General features: G+C 33.3%; 1 protein-coding gene across 2 annotated transcripts in view; it reads right to left on the bottom strand.

Annotated features, from left to right (window-relative positions):
• Positions 1–17,728, bottom strand: part of LOC129002433 (low-density lipoprotein receptor-related protein 2) — a 374,692-nt gene that overhangs the window by 67,200 nt on the left and 289,764 nt on the right. For both annotated transcript variants that reach the window (XM_054430228.1, XM_054430229.1), the window contains one exon: positions 1,178–1,309. In XM_054430228.1, the coding sequence (XP_054286203.1) occupies positions 1,178–1,309 (132 nt within the window). The remainder of the gene's footprint in view (positions 1–1,177; positions 1,310–17,728) is intronic.

Below are 17,728 nucleotides of genomic sequence, written 5' to 3'. Positions count from 1 at the left end.
GGAATTTAATTTTAATCCTTTTGGTTAAAATTCTTGACATTTCAATTTATTAAAATCAGCTGATTTATTATGGTGCTATCAAATTAACAAATATATTTTTTTAATCAAGGTACCATTTTCATATGACCCTTCAAATAATTTTATAAAGAACTATCAACTAACACATTAATTAACATCTTATTTTTTTTGCACATGGCTAATACAAATAAACTCTATAAAATAATGAACATATCATCAGAAACCGAGATGCAATATCATCGTAATACAGAAAAAGATTGGATATCTATTGACAAAATGTCTGGCAAGAAATAATCCACTGCCATGAAATGATGGTGAATGGAACGTAAACTTTAATCAATCCAAGGACGATTGACTGGTACGGATCGGTTCACCCAATCATACCAGTCTGATATCATACGATATGTTACGACAAGTAACAACCAAAGGTTCGTGGATACGACAGGTTTCCATATCACGTGATCGATATCAATGTGGAAATGTCATGAGCATCCATACACCTTACGTATACTAGAGGGTTAATAAAACATGTGATTTGATGTGAGGTTATGATTTGTAATATGTTAAAAATAAAGAGGACTTTATTCAATTTTACTTTGATATTTAAAAATAATATGTTTGACAAATAACAAAAGGGCCATACAAGTTTTAGCATTTTTAATTTTCTAATCATAACACATCTCCTTACAAATTCTGTAATGTCAAGAAATTATGAAGATGTAAAGGATTATTGTTCATGCACTAAACACAAACGTTATGTTCTGCAAGTGTAATTTAAGTATTTCTTGTTATTATATAAAAAATAAATTTTATCAACAATGTTAGTTATAAATATGTGATCCAATTGTTTGAACCTTGTCCTATGGGCCTATAGAAACACCTATTGAGTAAAAAGATCGTTTTGTTTGGCATGGAGAATAAACTCTGTTTTGGAGTTACCTCCACAAAATTATCATTTATTTAAATAGAAAATCCGTTTGAGTTATAAATACAAACTAGCTTCTTAAAGAAGCACAAAATTCACATGTCAAACATAAACCAATTTTATTGTCAATGTGACTCATGTTCATGATTTTTTTGTAGGATTTTTGTATTTCAAAATGAACATGTTTAAAATCATTAATTATTTTTAAGAACTAAATGACACTGTAGAACTCACTGCAGTCAGCTTCGTCCGTGCCGTCCACACAATCCACGGTCATATCACACCGGTGTTGTGGTGGTATGCAGTACGTCTTGTTCCATACATACTGACCACACGATAACTGACCACTCTCACAGTCTGGGGGAGCTGCAACAACGATGATATGTTAAGTGAATGTAACAATAATGAGATGTAAAGTGGGTGTAACAATAATGAGACGTTCAGTGAATGTAACAATAATGAGATGTAAAGGGGGTGTAACAATAATGAGATGTTAAGTGGATGTAACAATAATGAGATGTAAAGTGGGTGTAACAATAATGAGATGTTAAGTGAATGTAACAATAATGAGATGTAAAGTGGGTGTAACAATAATGAGATGTTCAGTGAATGTAACAATAATGAGATGTAAAGGGGGTGTAACAATAATGAGATGTTAAGTGGATGTAACAATAATGAGATGTTCAGTGAATGTAACAATAATGAGATGTAAAGGGGGTGTAACAATAATGAGATGTTAAGTGGATGTAACAATAATGAGATGTTCAGTGAATGTAACAATAATGAGATGAAAAGGGGGTGTAACAATAATGAGATGTTAAGTGGATGTAACAATAATGAGATGTTCAGTGAATGTAACAATAATGAGATGTAAAGTGGGTGTAACAATAATGTAATTAATATTAAAGTAGAAGTGACAATAATAAGAAATATTTCTTATTACAAAAGAAATATTTTCTTATTATTTACTTTACATCTCATTATTGTTACATTCACTTAACATCTCATTAACATGTATCTCGGCTATATAGCCGATTTAGCGAGAAAACGAAGAGTACCTAGGTAGATCTAACAACAATATTTTATGTGAAGTAGAAGTAACCAAAATTAAGTGTATGGATTTAACAAAATTTGGATGTAAAAAGTTCATTCAAAAAAGAAATGTATACTGGAGATGTAACAGTAATGGAAATTAGGTATAAAACAAATGTAATTGGAATGAGGTTTACATAAAACAACAATGTAGTCTAATGTGCATGAGAATAACATCAATGCAATGTACTAAACTTTGTGTTTTTAGTGGACCAATCCCATAAGGATTATAAAATCTACCGAAGCCGTGAAAACAATAAAATCTACAGGGTATGTATAACAATGAAATGTGCACTCACATTTATAAATAGTAGTTGTACATAAAAGTCATACAGCTGATATGGCATGAAAATATGTAAACTAATAAAAGTTAAAATGTTTTTTCAAATATTACTTTTACCATTAAATATCATACCAATAAAGAGTATCAATAGAACACAGACAAAAACTTCATCACATATAAATAAGTAATATGTAAATGAATATAGAATCTCAAGAATCAAAGTTTCATATCAGTAGTGGAGAACTGCCGGTTTTACCTCACTTTAGACACGTTTTTCCCATGTTATTCTTATGGGGATCATTTTTTGGCCACCAATTCCAAAAATCCTGATCTTTGCCCAAATATCCCTATAAAATTGTCAAACCTTATTTCTTAGTTATTCCCTATAAATATATTCGATATTAAGCAAAAAATAAAAAAAAACTAATTATTTCATTTATTGACCCATGCATGTGTATATGTATAGTAGTATAGTTTGTCGCCGCCGTTTTTTGCGGCACGAGGTTTTTGGGCCAACTCCCCGCCCATGCCTAATTGCTAGTACATTTACCATTCCCCTTTCTAGTTGATGTATTATATTTCTGTCTTATCTTATCTATATATTAGACGTATGAGTTGTTTAATATTGTTAGTATAGTTTGTTGCCGCCGTTTTTTGAGGTTCGACATTTTTGGGCCAACTCCCCCCCTCACCCCTCACCCCCTCACCACTCCCCTCTGCCCCATGCACAATTGCTAGTACATCTACCATTCCCCTTTCCAGTTGATATATTATATTTCTATTTCAAAATCATGTATGTGCGAACTCGGCTCATGGCGTGGGTGCGATCCTGACTCATGGTTGTTTCTTGCCTCTAGTGGTGACGTGGTGAAAACGTCACTCACTTGGGCTTGCTCCTTGCTAGTCTTGGATCTGTTGAAGTAATTTTTTACAAATTTTTAATTTCTAGCTGAAAATTTTTAAAATTTCCAAAATTTTGAAATTTTCGAAAAGTCTATAAATAGAAGTGACACAAATTTTTTTGTTATATATAAAAATGAGGCCCACCTGTCAACACTGCTCCGTGTCGCTCACCACCAAAAGTAATATGATTCGTCACTACAAGGTAATTCATCAAATGAAGGTGAAACTGTGCAAAGTTTGTAATTTAATCTGTGATAGTAACATTGCTCTAAAATCGCATATATTACAAAGTCACAAGAGTTGTAATTTCTGTAAAACGAATATTGTTGGACATTTTAAAAGACATGTTAATTCTTGCATGAAATGTCCATACACAATGATTAAATTTGTTGGTGAATCGATTAGAACTGACCTTGAAAATACTCTGAAGTCTTGTCCTCTACCGATAAAATGGACTTTAGTTAGGAGAATCAAATTTATAAAATATTCAATGGATCAAAATGGTAAATTAGTTAATGAAAAAGAATGTATAGCAGATTTTCGAAGTCTTACTACCTTAACTATTGAGAAGAGAGATTTAAAGCCTCAAATTGAAAATGCACTTTCAAAGATTGATGCTTCCATACACAAATATCAAGCCCAAGGCAGTGGATGGATATATGACCATACTAAATATTGGCAGTTGCATGTTTACAAGTATAAACCCCTAACTCCAAAGTCATATATCCCCACACCAAAAAGTATTCAATCAAAACATGCTGTTTTAAATATAAAGAATTCTGACAATAGATGCTTTCTTTGGTCGATTTTAGCAGCTTTACATCCAAGGTATGCAAACAATGCTGAAAGGGTTTCTAATTATGTACCCTATGAAAGTCAGTTGAATATGACAAACATAAAGTATCCTGTGAAAATATCTGATATAGATAAATTTGAAACACAGAATGATATAAGTATTAATGTATTTGGGGTTGAATATGATAAATTTATATATCCATTAAGAACGACTAAACTAAATAGTAATACTCACATAGATTTATTATTATTACAAGAAGGTCGTAAATCACATTATTGTTTAATTCGTGATTTTGATAGGTTAATGTTCCACTCTACAAAACATGGCCATAAGCAGCATTTTTGCAAGTTGTGTTTACAACATTTTTAAACTAATGATATATTAGAACGTCATGTAACATATTGTAAAAACTTTGATGCTCAACGAGTGGAAATGTCTAAACAAGATACATTACAATTTAAAAATTATAAATATCAACTTAAAGCCCCATATGTAATTTATGCAGATTTTGAATGCTTTATAAACTCTAATATACATATTCCATCGGGATTTGCATTTGTCGTAGTAAAAGATTCAAAAATTATTTCTGAAGAGTTGTACAGTGGCACAAATGTTATGGATGTGTTTTTTGAAAGATTATTTCAGGCTTATGATTATATTAAAAATCAAATGGCAATATATATTCCTCTTCAAATGACCCCTGAGCAAGAGGCATCTTTCCAAAACTCAACACACTGTCACATTTGTGAAAAGCCCCTATATTTTGATAGGGTGAGAGATCATTGCCATTCCTCTGGCCAATACCGTGGAGCTGCCCACAATGATTGTAATTTAAATTATAAAGTAACAAAGAAAATACCAGTATTCTTCCATAACTTGAAAAATTATGATGGTCACATAATAATGCAACATTTGGGAAAGTTTAATAAACGTAAATTAAATTGTATAGCTAAAGATATGGAAAAATATATATCATTCTCTGTAGATGATTTAGTATTTTTAGATTCATACAACTTTCTGTCCCTTCCATTATATAAATTGGCTTCCAATTTGAACACATTTAGATTCATACAAAATCCACTACTACAACGTAAAGGTGTATATCCCTATGAATATATGACGGGACCAGATAAGTTTGCAGAGTCTCTACCCCCAATTGAAACATTTTATAGTACTCTAACTAAAGAACATATCTCTCCCAATGAATATGAACATGCTAAAAATGTATGGACCCATTTTAATATAAATAATTTACAAGAATATCATGATTTATATCTTAAAACAGATGTATTGCTACTGGCTGATGTGTTTGAGACATTTAGAGACCTGTGTTTAAAAGATTACAAACTTGACCCTGTACATATGTATTCACTTCCTGGACTTACATGGGAGGCCTGTCTTAGAATGACAGGAATAAAATTACAATTATTCAAAGATATTGACATGCATTTGTTCATAGAAAGTGCGATTCGAGGAGGAGTCAGTATGATTTCTACACGTTACGCTAAAGCAAATAATAGATATATGGGTGAACACTATGATCCCAATCAAGAGAGTGTCTATTTAATATATTTAGATTGTAACTCGCTATACTCCACAGCTATGTGCGAGCCACTGCCTGTGGATGAATTCTGTTGGACTAATGAGATAGACTACAAATATAATCAAAATGATGAGTTTGGATACATTTTAGAAGTTGATTTAAAATATGATAAAAGCTTACATGATTTACATAATGACTATCCATTAGCACCTGAGAAAATGAATGGCAAATTAATACCTAATTTAAATGACAAAACTAAATATATTTTACATTATAAAGCATTACAAAAATATGAGGAATTGGGTTTGATTGTTACAAAATACCACAGAATTTTAAAATTTAGACAGTCTAAATGGCTTGCACCCTATATTAATTTTAATATTGAAAAACGAAAATGGGCTAAAAATGATTTCGAAAAAGACTTTTATAAATTGTTAAATAATAGTCTCTTTGGTCGAACAATTATGAATCAACGAAAGTTTCGTGATATATATCTCAAGGATGAGTCACTATTAACAAAATATGTCACTAATCCAAGATTTGATTGTAGCAAAAAGTTTGATAACAATTTACATGCTATACATTTAAATAAATTAGTTGTTAAGTTTAATAAACCAATATATTTAGGAATGACCATTTTGGATATAAGTAAAGTAATAATGTATGATTTCCACTATAATTATATGTCAAAATTTAAGAATAAAAGATTTCTAATGACAGATACAGATTCATTAATGTATGCTATAGTTACAGAGGACTTTTACAAGGAAATAGAATGTGACTTACACTATTTTGATACCTCTGGATATAGTAAAGACCATTTCTTATACTCTGATAAAAATAAAAAAGTCACTGGAAAGTTTAAAGATGAATTAGGTGGTCATATTATGTATGAATATTGTGGTTTAAGACCAAAGTTATATTCTTACATTCCTCTAAAATGGTTATATGAAGAAGACAAGCAAGCTTTAGAGGTGAAGAAAGCTAAAGGAGCTGATGGTGCTACTGTTAAACATCTCCTCAGACATCAACATTATTTAAACTGCCTTGCAACTGGGCAAGATTACTATGAGAATGTGACAAGAATTAAATCTATAAATCATCATCTTCCAACCTTAACCATGAATAAAAAAGTACTATCCTTTGACGATGACAAGAGGTTTATTCTGGAAGATGGGATCAACACTTTTGCATTTGGTCATTATAAAATTGATGTTCAAAATGTGTAGATATATAATAAATACAAATGTTAAAAAACTCCAATCTTTCATTTATTTACCCTTACCATCCTCTTGATAGAATTGATCAAACATAAATCTATATTTGCCATTATTCTTTGGCCTTTCTTTGTCTATTACGAGAAAGCCGTATTTAGTTTTATCCCAACACTGATGACAGAGATTTTTAAATTAGTCAAATGAAAAGTCATTACCAACATGATTGTGATATACATGTTTTAAATTTAAATCATCTTGTTTAAATAATATTAGGAAATTTACATTATCACGTAAATGTTTGTGTACTTTGCTATAAGATTGACACAAGTAAAAACAGTTAATATTTTTATGTCGACCCATTGAGAAAAATTGTGTAATATTTGGACTATTTATGTCATCAAATACAACAACTGACTGTGATTTTACATCATTTGGTGTGATTTCACAGTCAGTAAATGTGTGTAATTTCACTTCATCACACAAACTAAATATTTCAATTATTTTTTTATATTTTTCTTGTTCTAACGATTTGGATATTAAATATAAGTTTGTAAATTTTAATCCTTCCTTTCTTACAATTAAGTTATAAATTACAACCGTCTTCCCACTTCCACTTGGACCGCAAATAACACATCGAATATTGGTAGGAAATAGACCCAACTTCTTTGGTATATTTTCCTTAGTATGTACTATTTTAAATTTGTGTTTTTGTTGAATAAAAGACATTTTTTATATAATAAAAATGGTAAAAAATGTTAATAAGAAAACATGTAAAAAGGGCAAAGGTTTATTCCTAAAGCCATACAGGGGTCGAGGGTTATTGAATACTCTTATAAATAACCTTCCATTCCCACTTCACATACCATCATATCGATACTGTGGACCTGGAACGAATATACGTGAGAATCTAGCTAAAAATGTACCTCCAAAAAATAAACTAGACTCTTATTGTAAAGAGCATGACATATTCTACATGAATAATCCCGATACCGCTGCTCAGAACAAAGCAGACATGAGATTAGCAGACTTAGCTTGGACTAGAGTTACAGCCAATGATGCAAGTCTTGCTGAAAAAGCTGCTGCTTATGCAGTGACAAATTTGATGAAGGCAAAAGCAAAAATGGGAATGGGATTAAAATTTAATAAAAAAGATGGACAACTACCAGCTGTTAGAGGCCGCAAAAGACGTGCCTCACTTCAGAGGGGTGTACCTAAAAAGCGAGCTAAAAAATCTAACACCAAGAGTAAAAGAGTGCGGAATAGTTAATTTAGACAGTTCATCTGGCACACATTGGACAGCATATCGTAAAAATAAAGATATTGTAATTTATTTTGACCCATTTGGAATCCAACCTCCAAAAGAAGTAATTAAATATTTTGAGGGATATAAAATATTCTATACAACTGATCAAATACAAGATTTAAATAGTTCTATTTGTGGAATTTTATGTTTATCATTCATAAAAAATATTTCTTTATAAAAATGGGTTCATTTACTATAACATTTTCGGGTACAGAGCCAGAGCTAAAGTCAGTGTTCTTTCCTCCCATAGAATTAAATGATGATTATGTAATTGGATTAGTAGATTTTCAAAGTTATAATTCTATATTTAATGTTAAAAAAACCTCTAAATACTTTAACATATTACAAAGTAGAAAAAATAACATTACCAAAAGGAGAGATCTCAGTTGCTGATTTAAACCAGTTATTAAATGGTAAACTTAAAGTTATAATAGATAAAAATGGAGAAGCATTAATTAATACTAAATCCAAACTTTTATTTAAAGGGCTTATTCCAAAATTAAATCAACTTAAAGGCAAAAAATTAACCATTAGTGAAGGTGATGATGTTTTCTATTATGACCACAATACTCCAGTTACAATAGAAATTTCTGAAGGAACATATGAGGTGGTTGAGCTTGCAAAGGAAATTCAAAAGCAAATCCCAGATTTTTTCCTTACAGCTAATAATAAAACTATGAAAGCGACACTACTTTCTAGCCATGTGTTTGATTTTACAAAACCATGTTTAGGGTCTGTTTTATTGGGATTTAAAGGTGTTTCTACTCCTGGTGTTCAGTTTGAATCTACAAATAAAATAAACATTAATAATGTAAATGTGATTAGAGTAAAATGTAATATTGCAAATGGGTCCTATTTAAACGGCAACAAATCACACACCATACATAGCTTTTATCCAGAAGCTCCTCCTGGCTACAAAATTATTGAAGTTCCAAGAAATATTATATATTTTCCTGTAAATAAGAGAAGTTTAGATGTTGTCAGTATTACATTTGCCGATCAGCACGACAAGGCAATTGACTTCAATGGAGAAGAAACTACAATTACTTGTCATATAAAAAAGATATGAGAATTTATAAGAATTTATCTATAAGTGTACAAAATGCTAGGTTCCTAAAGTCAATAGGACTAAAGTTAAAATTTTCTATTAATAAAAATGGAAGATTTTCTAGACGTTACAGGGAAATCCCAATTCGACGATAGTGTGGTTAAAATTACAAATCACTCCTATGTTCCCCACAACACTTTAGCAATAAATAATTCTGATGAAATTCGAATATGTATTAATAATCAAGATTTGCTAACTCTCCCATGTAGAAGTTATCTGTATATTAAGGGAGAAATTGAAAATCATGATAAAGGTCATTTTATAAATAATGCATTTGCGTTCTTATTTGATGAAATTAGATACGAAGTTGCAGGTAAAGAAATAGACATTGTAAGAAACCCAGGAATTTCTAGTCTTATGAAAATATTGAGCTCTTATAATAAAACTACTAAATTGTCAAATGTAGCATTTGATTCTGACACAAATTTAAAAGAGTTCCATAAAGGTGGCAAGTTTAGTACATGTTTGCCATTAGAGCTGTTAATGGGTGTATTTGAGGATTTTAATAAGGTATTAGTAAATGTCAAACAAGAATTGGTGTTGAAAAGATCAAAAAATGATTTGAATTGTATATTAACAACCACTAGTGCTCCAGCCAGTGGCACTGCTGATACGATTCCCAAAATTACACTTAACTCTATTCAATGGGTCATGCCACATGTGATACCATCAGATGGAGAGAAGTTACAATTACAAAAGATGTTATTGCAAAATAAAAATTTGCAAATTGCATTTAGAAGTTTAGAGCTGCATGAACTTCCATCATATCCCAATACCACAAGACATACATGGTCAGTAAAGACATCTTCAAGTTTGGAGAAGCCTAGGTATATTATATTTGGTTTCCAAACAGCTAGGGACAATAGTGCACGAAAAAGAACTGATGAATTTGATCACTGTAAATTAAAAAATCTCAAAGTATTTCTAAACTCTGAATATTATCCTTATAGTGATTTAAATCTCGACTTTGAAAATGGAGATGTCTCTAAAGCTTATGAGATGTTTATGAGGTTTAGAGAGACTTACTATAATACTATCCCAGATCCTATGATTAGTAGGGCTGAGTTTATGAAGAAATATCCACTAATTGTAATAGACTGTTCTAGACAGAACGAAACAGTGAAAGAAGGAATTGTTGATATTAAATTAGAGATTGAAACTGCAGAAAATGTGCCAGCAAATACATCTGCATATTGTTTGATAATACATGATAAAGTGTTTGAGTACAATCCTTTGTCAAATGAGATAAATAAAATGTAAATAAAAGATGAAAAACATTCAACAAGAATTGGTTGACTCTGCAAATCAAATACGAGAGAAATATAGAGCTTTAAAACGTGGCAAGTTTCTAGAGGCTGAAGAGAGGTTCCAAACATTCCAACCTTTAATAGAGCCATTACAAGAATTAAAGAAAATCACATCAGAGAGGCCTCGAATGGAGATACTCCCAATGACTCCATCTAGAATATCAATGATACCAAGATTACAACCATTACAACCATTACAACCATTACAACCATCCACCCCACAGAAATTAGATTTTGGTCTTTTAGCATCAGACTATTTAGGAAATTACCTCAGTAAAAGTAGTATGACAGACACTACATATGGTATTAGACGAGAAGCAAATAAATTTTTTATTGGAAATAAAGAAGTTGATATTGGCAATGATGATGTTACAGTTGCAAATAAAACCTACAAGGGGACAAAAGGTTTATGGGAATTGATAACGTTAAAAGAACCTGAGAACTATACTCAGGCTGATTTGCAAAATTATAAAGAGATTTTGGAAGCTACAAATGGACATTTAAAGAGTTACAAAGATGGTGCACCAATTTCAAGTAATAGACATACTAAATATCTTAATATAATTAAACCTCTATTTAAATCTGTTGGTGAAGGTTTGAGACAAGTGACTGGTAATAAAATAGACTATATTTATTGGGATGATCCTAATGAGCTTGTAGATAGGTTAAGACTTCTTTGGCTAAGTCGCCAAGCCGGTAACTCAGGAGTGGATAATGAAATAGATTCCATTATTGAGGAATTGAGAGAAAGTGGAATTATTTATTAAATAAAAATATGTTTATAGATAAATTTTATCGTTTATATAATCCATATAATAAGCCCGCAGAACCCAGGGCGGCAACCATGAGTAGTGAACCTACTTTAAATTTACAAGATGATAGTTGGAATTGTTTAAACCGTAAAATTGGTAATGTTAAAGATGGGGAGTTTGTAGATGATGTATCAACTTTAGGACAGACATTAACTAGAAAAGGTGATGTCTTTTTACAAGGTAAAACTAAATATGAGTTTTTAGAATCTAAGAATAAAAAGTGGAATGCTAAAAAACAGAAAATTACTAATGTGGAAAAGGGTGAAAGTTTAGATGATGTGCCCACTTTACAACAGACTTTAATACGAACAGATGGTGGTACATTTGTACAAGACAATAAAAATTATGAATTTTTAGAATCAGAGAATGGTGTTTGGAATGCTAAGAAACGGAAAATTACTAATGTAGAAAAGGGTGAAAGTTTAGATGATGTGCCCACTTTACAACAGACTTTAATACGAAAAGAAGATGGTAAATTTATACAAGATGATAATAATTATGAATTTTTAGAATCAGAGAATGGTGTTTGGAATGCTAAGAAACAGAAACTTAGCAATTTGATGGAAGGTACAGATAGTAAAGATGCTGTGAATGTTTCACAAGTTCCAAAAATGGAAGCAGGCTATTGGAGTTTTTATAATAAAAGGTTAGTACGTGTTAAACCTGCCATTGATGAAACTGACTGTGTTATGAAAGAACAGACTATAACTTTTGATAAAAAAGAAAAATGTTGGGATGCCAAAAAACAATTTATAAGAAATCTACCAGAGGGGGAACATTCGGATGATATTTGTCTAATGTCACAAGCTATGCATTACGATGGATCAAAATTTGTATATGGAGAAAAAATTTTTAATTTGATGGAATATAATCCTGATTTATTAGTTGCTGACCCCACATCTTTGAGTGGATTTAAGTATATAGATAATAGACCATATATACCAGAAAACTATGTATTTAAAAGAATGGAAGATAATCTATTGATTGGGGCTAATGGTGATGTATTTAGAGTTACAGGAAAGGATGATGTTATAAAAAATGAATGAAATTGCATACGAACTTCATAAGCCTGCAAGAAAGAATTTCATTAGAAGGTCTTTTAAAGTATTGGGTATAAACGAAACTGTACAAATAGATTTAATTGATATGCAAAACTATGCTAGAGAGAATTCTGGCAATAAATATATTTTAACTTTAATAGATACATTTTCTAAAAAAGCTTATGCTGCTCCACTAAAGAATAAGACAGGGTTGGTGGTTACAGAAGCCATTAAAACCATTCTACCAAAGGGGGTTAAAAACATTCAATCCGACAATGGAAAAGAATTTTTTAATCAATATTTTAGCAAACTAATGAAAAAATTAAATATTAATCACTATCACACATTTTCTACAACTAAGGCTGCAATTGTGGAGAGGTTTCAGAGAACTTTAAAGAATTGGTTATATAGAGAATTTAGTGTTCAGGGGAGTTATAAATGGTTGGATTTACTTCCAAAGTTAATTCGAAAATATAATAATAAAGTGCATAGATCTATAGGAATGAAGCCTAACCAAGTAAATATTAAGAACAGTAAATATGTGCATGAGAGGTTGCATGAAAGGACTTCTAAAGTAGTGCAAGTTAAAAAACCAAGATATAAGGTAGGTGATAGTGTGAGGATTTCCAAGTATAAACATGTTTTTAGTAAAGGTTATACTCCAAATTGGACAGGGGAACTATTTACAATAGCAGAAGTTAAGAATACAAAGCCTGTGACTTATATCTTGAAAGATGAAAATGGTAATATAATCAGGGGAGGATTCTATACAGAGGAGTTGTTAAAGACCAAGTATAAAGACATGTATTTAGTAGAAAAGGTAATTAGGAGAAAGGGTGATTTATTGTATGTCAAATGGCTTGGGTTCCCAAGTAGCCAGAACTCATGGATTTCCACTAAGGATGTCCAAGGGAGCACACCCACGCCATGAGCCGAGTTCGCACATACATGATTTTTAAATAGAAATATAATATATCAACTGGAAAGGGGAATGGTAGATGTACTAGCAATTGTGCATTAAATCCAAAACAATCGAGTAAAATATTGTGTACACATGGTGGGGTGCTATGGTACAATTGGGGGTTGCTCCTCATCCTGCTGCAGTGAATAGCGTTTTTACACTACTATACTATGGGACAGTTGGAGGGGTGCACGTGCTCCTGGTTCATTGAATAGTGTTATTACATAGAAATATATATATTTAAACCAAAACAGATACACAATAAACTGTACACATGATGGGGTGCTATGGTACAATTGGGGGTTGCTCCTGCTCCTGCTCCAGTGAATAGCGTTTTTACACTACTATACATATACACATGTATGAGTCAATAAATAAAATAATTAGCTTTTTTTAGCTTAATACCGAATATATATATATATAGAGAATAAGTAAAAAATAAGGTTTGACAATTATATAAGGATTTGCAGGCAAAGATCAGGATTTTAGATTTGGTGGCCAAAAATAATCCCCATAAGAATAACATGGGAAAAACGTGTCTAAAGTGGGGTAAAACCGGCAGTTCTCCACTACTCATATCCTACTTGAAAGTTCCAGCCCCGTTGGCACCATTTCTTGACAGAACTTATTAAGAGTGGATAAGGAAAGTTTAAAACTCTAAGGAGCAGTAAAATGTTTAAGTTTTACCATAAAATAAAATTTAGAATTATCTACAGTACAATCTACTGTTGAATTTGCTCAGTTTATGCTGTGTTGTTATAACCGTATGGTTTGTATTTGTAAATAGTTGTAAACCCATCTATACATATTTGTCTTTCTGGATTGATTATATTACTAAAAATATTTGGTAGAAGTAGAGGTAATACCAGAATATGACCTCACTTTCGGCGTTTTAGAGGCACTTTTAGGGCACTTTTTATAGGGGAAAAATGAGAAAAAAATGGAAGAGCTTTTTTTGGCCACTTTTTTAAAGACCCAGCTCTCGACCTATACACCTCTATATAAATTTTCTACTTTTTTAATACTGAAAAACACGTCTGGAATATGGCTCATTTTTTTGGCCACCCGGCTCTCGGCACGCGAACTCGGGCGCGCTCCTGGTCGCGGGTGTGCTCTAGGCATGCTCTTGACCCATGGCGTGCTCCCGGTCGCGGGCGTGCTCTTGGCATGCTCTTGACCCATGGCGTGCTCCATGCTATGGTCGGGCTCCTGTCCTATGCTCCCGCTCCTGACTCTAATGAATGACTGAGTGTAACCCAATGACCCCAATCAAAACTAATTGTTAATTTTTTCTGCCTGTCTGGCGCCAGTCTGTCTGGGGCAGGTTTTTTGACAATTTTTGGGTATAAAAGGGGGAGATTCTATCGTATCCTCACTCACTTGGACCACCTCGCCCGCCTGGACCACCTCGCTCACCTGGACTACCTCACCCGCCTGGACCACCTCACCCGCCTGGACTACCTCGCCCGCCTGGACCACCTCGCCCACCTGGACCACCTCGCCCGCCTGGACCACCTCACCCGCCTGGACTACCTCGCCCGCCTGGACCACCTCACCCGCCTGGACCACCTCACCCGCCTGGACTACCTCGCCCGCCTGGACCACCTCACCCGCCTGGACCACCTCACCCGCCTGGACCACCTCGCCCGCCTGGACCACCTCACCCGCCTGGACCACCTCACCCGCCTGGACTACCTCGCCCGCCTGGACCACCTCACCCGCCTGGACCACCTCACCCGCCTGGACTACCTCGCCCGCCTGGACCACCTCACCCGCCTGGACCACCTCACCCGCCTGGACTACCTCGCCCGCCTGGACCACCTCACCCGCCTGGACCACCTCACCCGCCTGGACTACCTTGCCCGCCTGGACCACCTCACCCGCCTGGACCTCCTCACCCGCCTGGACTACCTCGCCCGCCTGGACCACCTCACCCGCCTGGACTACCTCGCCCGCCTGGACCACCTCACCCGCCTGGACCACCTCGCCCGCCTGGACCACCTCACCCGCCTGGACTACCTCGCCCGCCTGGACTACCTCGCCCGCCTGGACCACCTCGCTCGCCTGGACCACCTCGCTCGCCTGGACTACCTCGCTCGCCTGGACCACCTCGCCCACCTGGACTACCTCGCTCGCCTGGACTACCTTGCCCACCTGGACCACCTCACCCGCCTGGACCACCTCACCCGCCTGGACTACCTCGCCCGCCTGGACCACCTCACCCGCCTGGACTACCTCGCCCGCCTGGACCACCTCGCTCATCACCTGAATCTTCTTGTTTTAACATGTAAGCTAGACTAGTGTAGGCCTAATATATTGTCGCGTGTCGGGTCATGGGATCAATTGGTTGTGACCAATTGATGCTTGTACTCATACTTGTACTCTGTATTTCTTTTAGTTTGAAGTTTAGTTTCTTTTAGTTCTTTTAGTTGAATTTAGTTTTGATTTAGAAAATTATAATTGCCAAATCTAATTGTGTGAAATAATTTTGAATATTAAAAATATAAAATTAATATTCAAAATTATTATTTTTATTAAATGAAATTTTTTAAATGTAATTTCTACTATATATAGAAGATGTCAACCTAGTTTTTTAGTTACATGTCAATTGTATGCTGCTTCCCTATCTAAAATGTAACCTTATTTTGTTATTACTATTTTCAAGTGAGTCAAAAGTGTACAAGTTATTTTTTTAAAACTTAGCCGAATCTCAATCACTGGGGACTTTGAGTCAAAAGTGTACAAGTTATTTTTTTTAAACTTAGCCGAATCTCAATCACTGGGGACTTTGAGTCAAAAGTGTAAAAGTTATTTTTTTTAAACTTAGCCGAATTTGACTCACCTGGGGACTTTGAGTCAAAAGTGTACAAGTTATTTTTTTAAAACTTAGCCGAATCTCAATCACTGGGGACTTTGAGTCAAAAGTGTACAAGTTATTTTTTTAAAACTTAGCCGAATCTCAATCACTGGGGACTTTGAGTCAAAAGTGTACAAGTTATTTTTTTAAAACTTAGCCGAATCTCAATCACTATATAATTTTTTCATAGGTAGTCTTCTCTATATAACTAACACTAACTCTGTATAAATGTAGACTCAGCATTCTGCTAAAAAGAGTTTTTATTTAAGATTTAGAATTTAGTTTTGATTTAGAAAATTTTAATTGCCAAATATTATTGTATAAAATTGTTTTGAATATTAAAATTTAGAATTATGATTTGAATTATTACTTCTCATTAATTTAAATTGTAAAAATGTAATTTCTACTATATAGAAGATGCCAACCTATTTTTTAATTTCATATATAAAAATGAAGACCACATGTCAACATTGTTTTGCATCGCTCTCCAAAAAAAAGCAACCTTATTCGCCACTACAAGGTAATACATAAAATGAAGGTGAAACTGTGCAAAGTTTGTGATTTAATCTGTGATAGTAACATAGCTCTAAAATCTCATATATTACAAACTCATAAGACTTGTAATTTCTGTAAAAGAAATGTTGTTGGTCATTTTAAAAGACACGTAAATTCTTGTAACAAATGTCCATATACAATGATTAAATTTGTCGGTGAATCGATTAAAACTGAACTTAAAAGTACTCTTCAGTCTTGTCCTCTACCAATAAAATGGACTTTAGTAAGGAGAATCAAATTTATAAAATATTCAATGGATCAAAACGGAAAATTAGTTAATGAGAAAGAATGTATTGCAGATTTTAGAAGCCTTACTATCCTAACCATTGAGAAGAGAGATTTAAAGCATCAAATTGAAAATGCTCTTTTAAAGATTGACACTTCCATGCACAAATACCAAGCCGAAGGTAGTGGATGGATATATGACTATACTAAATATTGGCAGTTGCACGTTTACAAGTATAAGCCCCTAACTCCAAAGTCATATATCCCCACACCAAAAAGTATTAAATTGACAAAAGCAGTTTTAAATATAAAGAATGCTGAAAATAAATGCTTCCTTTGGTCAATTTTAGCAGCTTTACATCCAAGGAATGCTAAAAATGCTGAAAGGGTATCGAAATATGCACCCTATGAAAATCAGTTAAATATGAAAAACATAAAGTATCCTGTTAAAATATCTGATATAGATAAATTTGAAAGACAAAATAATATAAGTGTTAATGTATTTGGAGTTGAAGACCAAAAATTTATATATCCATTAAGAAGAACCAAACTGAATAGTAATGCTCACATAGATCTATTATTATTACAACAAGGTCGTAAATCACATTACTGTTTAATTCGTGATTTTGATAGGTTAATGCTACGGTCAACAAAAGATAACAGTAAAAAGCATTTTTGCAAGTTTTGTTTACAACATTTTTACACCAAAGATAAATTGGAGCGTCATATAACATATTGTAAAAACTTTGATGTCCAACGAGTGGAAATGTCTAAACAAGATAC

This window comes from Macrosteles quadrilineatus, unplaced genomic scaffold (genome assembly GCF_028750875.1).
Source record: "Macrosteles quadrilineatus isolate MER2022 unplaced genomic scaffold, UCM_ALF_1.0 Scaffold_9__3_contigs__length_116548681, whole genome shotgun sequence".
Taxonomy (NCBI): domain Eukaryota; kingdom Metazoa; phylum Arthropoda; class Insecta; order Hemiptera; family Cicadellidae; genus Macrosteles; species Macrosteles quadrilineatus.
Note: the sequence above shows the minus strand (reverse complement) of the source record. Positions and strands in the feature narration are given on the sequence as shown.